General features: G+C 34.8%; 1 protein-coding gene across 1 annotated transcript in view; it reads right to left on the reverse strand.

Moving 5' to 3' along the window:
* The window catches only part of LOC122635122, a 9588-nt gene extending 7527 nt beyond the window's left edge, over window positions 1–2061 (reverse strand). Inside the window, exon 1 of the mRNA XM_043824964.1 lies at window positions 1425–2061. Within this exon, the coding sequence (XP_043680899.1) occupies window positions 1425–1713 (289 nt within the window). The 5' untranslated portion in view covers window positions 1714–2061. The remainder of the gene's footprint in view (window positions 1–1424) is intronic.
* Between the last annotated feature and the right edge of the window lie 413 nt (window positions 2062–2474).

A 2474-nucleotide genomic window follows, 5' to 3' on the forward strand; every position in this document is an offset into this window, starting at 1 on the left:
CAATTCGGATTTTCCCTCGACGGAAACACGTCAACGAAAAGTAATAATAAGCCTTTAGAGTAAAATTTGAACTTTCAAGTTTAATTATAATCGTCAGATGAAAAACCATTAACAGAATTACCTTATCACTTGTTCTTTCGTTTCTATTCTCATCAACTCGTTGGTTTAAAACGCGATTTCACGATTTTAATTAAACGATACAATTTTTTTTTCTTTATTTCTATCTCTGTCTCCCTCTTTCTCTCTTCCTCTCTAAAAAAAAAGAGAAAAAAAAAGAAAAAATTAGGTCAAGCGAAATCAAATCCTATTAATTCGAAATATCGATTTCTCATAGCTCTAACTCATTTGTTGAGAAAGACACGTCCGTACAATATATATATATCTAATAACAAAAGTTTATAGACCACTAGATGCATCATATTTTTGCGTTGTCTATTGTTAATACATGTACATACATGTATATAAAGTCGATCGTGAAAATCGTGCGGAAAGTGTTAAACGATAAAGAGATTACGAAGGAAACTTCGTACGCGTTGAAAACGTCCACCACATTGAATTTATTGCATTTGTCATGTCAATTTCGAGCTTGAGTCTATCCATCCATTTGTTTGATGTCTATTTTATTACTTTTTTTCTCGCAATCATACATCCTAAAGCAAAGTAATGTGATCGACATTGAATCGAGCACTGCAATTACCTACTTCCCTCTTATATTTTTTATTGCTTTAAGTCTTTTATATATATATATATATATATATATATATATATAAACGTCTTATATATATGAATATTAGAAAAAGTTAATAACTTTTCTCTTTCATCGAAAAAAAATCCAACAAATTTTCCATAACTCGTCGCTTTACACAGAATAAAGTTTCCTAAGGTAACTATCTTTAAATTTCTACGTAATTATACAACTTCGAAATGAAAAAATAAATTTACTCAAAATTAACTCGTATAATTTCATTTAAAAATTATCGGATATCAAAATTACTTTCAAGATCTACGAAGGATGGAAAATTTTCAAAGTGGTTTACCTCGGTTCATCATTGCACAACGTAACATCGCTATATTTCATGGGGTTTTCATAATCCTTGAAAGGAAAAAAGAAAAAACTTCTTTTTTATATAGTCCACTTAAAAGTATAGTAAAAAAAAACTCGTCGAAAGAAAAAAGTTTTAATTGGAGGGATCGTATAAAGTTGCTGCGAATTCTTCTTATACTTCATTAGTACCTATATATAATCTATATTTAATGAATTAATACATACACTTAAAAAAAGAAAAAAGCCAAGAGAATTCAAAAAGTTAGGAAGGAATCCCAGAAAGAGAGAGAGAGAGAGAGAGAGAGAGAGAGAGAGAGAGAGAGAGAGAGAGAGAGAGAGACGAAGAGAAAGAAAAAAGAAAATTCTCACAAAAACGTACCGCCGCAAGTTTCCTTGAAATCGTCGCAACAATCAGCGAGTTTGAGACACGCGTGATCGCAATAACACGGTTTGTCTCGTGGACTCTCGATAATGGCATTAGGCGATTCCTTTTGTATGACACAACCGGAGTCTCTTCCTTGACAACAAAGCTTCGCAGCACTGCAACTTCCGGCTAGAGCTGCGTCCATATAAAAAATCAACGCAACGAGGATGATCTTTAATTTAAGTTGAATCAGCATCCTTAAGATATCCATCTGCACCGGAATGATAATCTTCGTGATCGACATCTCTGATAGAATAATTTCAAAAATCTAATCTGCGACGATTGATCTACGATTTTTCTCAGAAATGTGTTCTTCGTTTTTATCGTCCATCGAACGACAAGATGACGATGATAATGATCCTGATAATGAAAGATATTTAACAAACATGATGCGTCTTTCTGGTATAATCGTATTTTCGTTCGAAGTAATACACTTTCACTGATAAAACGCGATCGCGAATGACGATACGAAAAAGGAATACAGACTACCGGTATGTTCCGCTCACCCTCGTGTCAAGAGAGTCGCGAATGAACTGAGGCGATTTCAACGAGAACGAGGGTACCACAGCATCGTATCGCAAGCACACAACTCCCTTTTAACACGTCGGCTGCGCGCGCGCGCTATTACTCTCTCATACTCCCGCCTTCTCGTCCTTGATTCTTCTTCCTTCGCCCTCTTGCGAAGCCCTCACCAGGTTAAACCAGCCGCCACCTTACGAGCGCATGCCTGAATTACCAACGTACGACCACTTAGCGTTTAAACCAGCTTCTCTCATCCCCTAGCTCTAAATCATCCCCTTTGGTCCTTCTGATCCTAATCTTGTGATTATATGAAATGACGAACGAGTATTATCTCAAGAATAAATGTCGCATGAAAAAGAAAGAGCTAATTATTTTTTTACGACAACGCCTTCTTCGATGAAATATTTCTCAAAATTATCGAATTGATGGATAAATAATCGTCGTGAATGTTTATAAAAAATTTATTCTTTTTTTTTCTTAATC

This window comes from Vespula pensylvanica, chromosome 17 (genome assembly GCF_014466175.1).
Source record: "Vespula pensylvanica isolate Volc-1 chromosome 17, ASM1446617v1, whole genome shotgun sequence".
Classification (NCBI taxonomy): Eukaryota; Metazoa; Arthropoda; class Insecta; order Hymenoptera; family Vespidae; genus Vespula; species Vespula pensylvanica.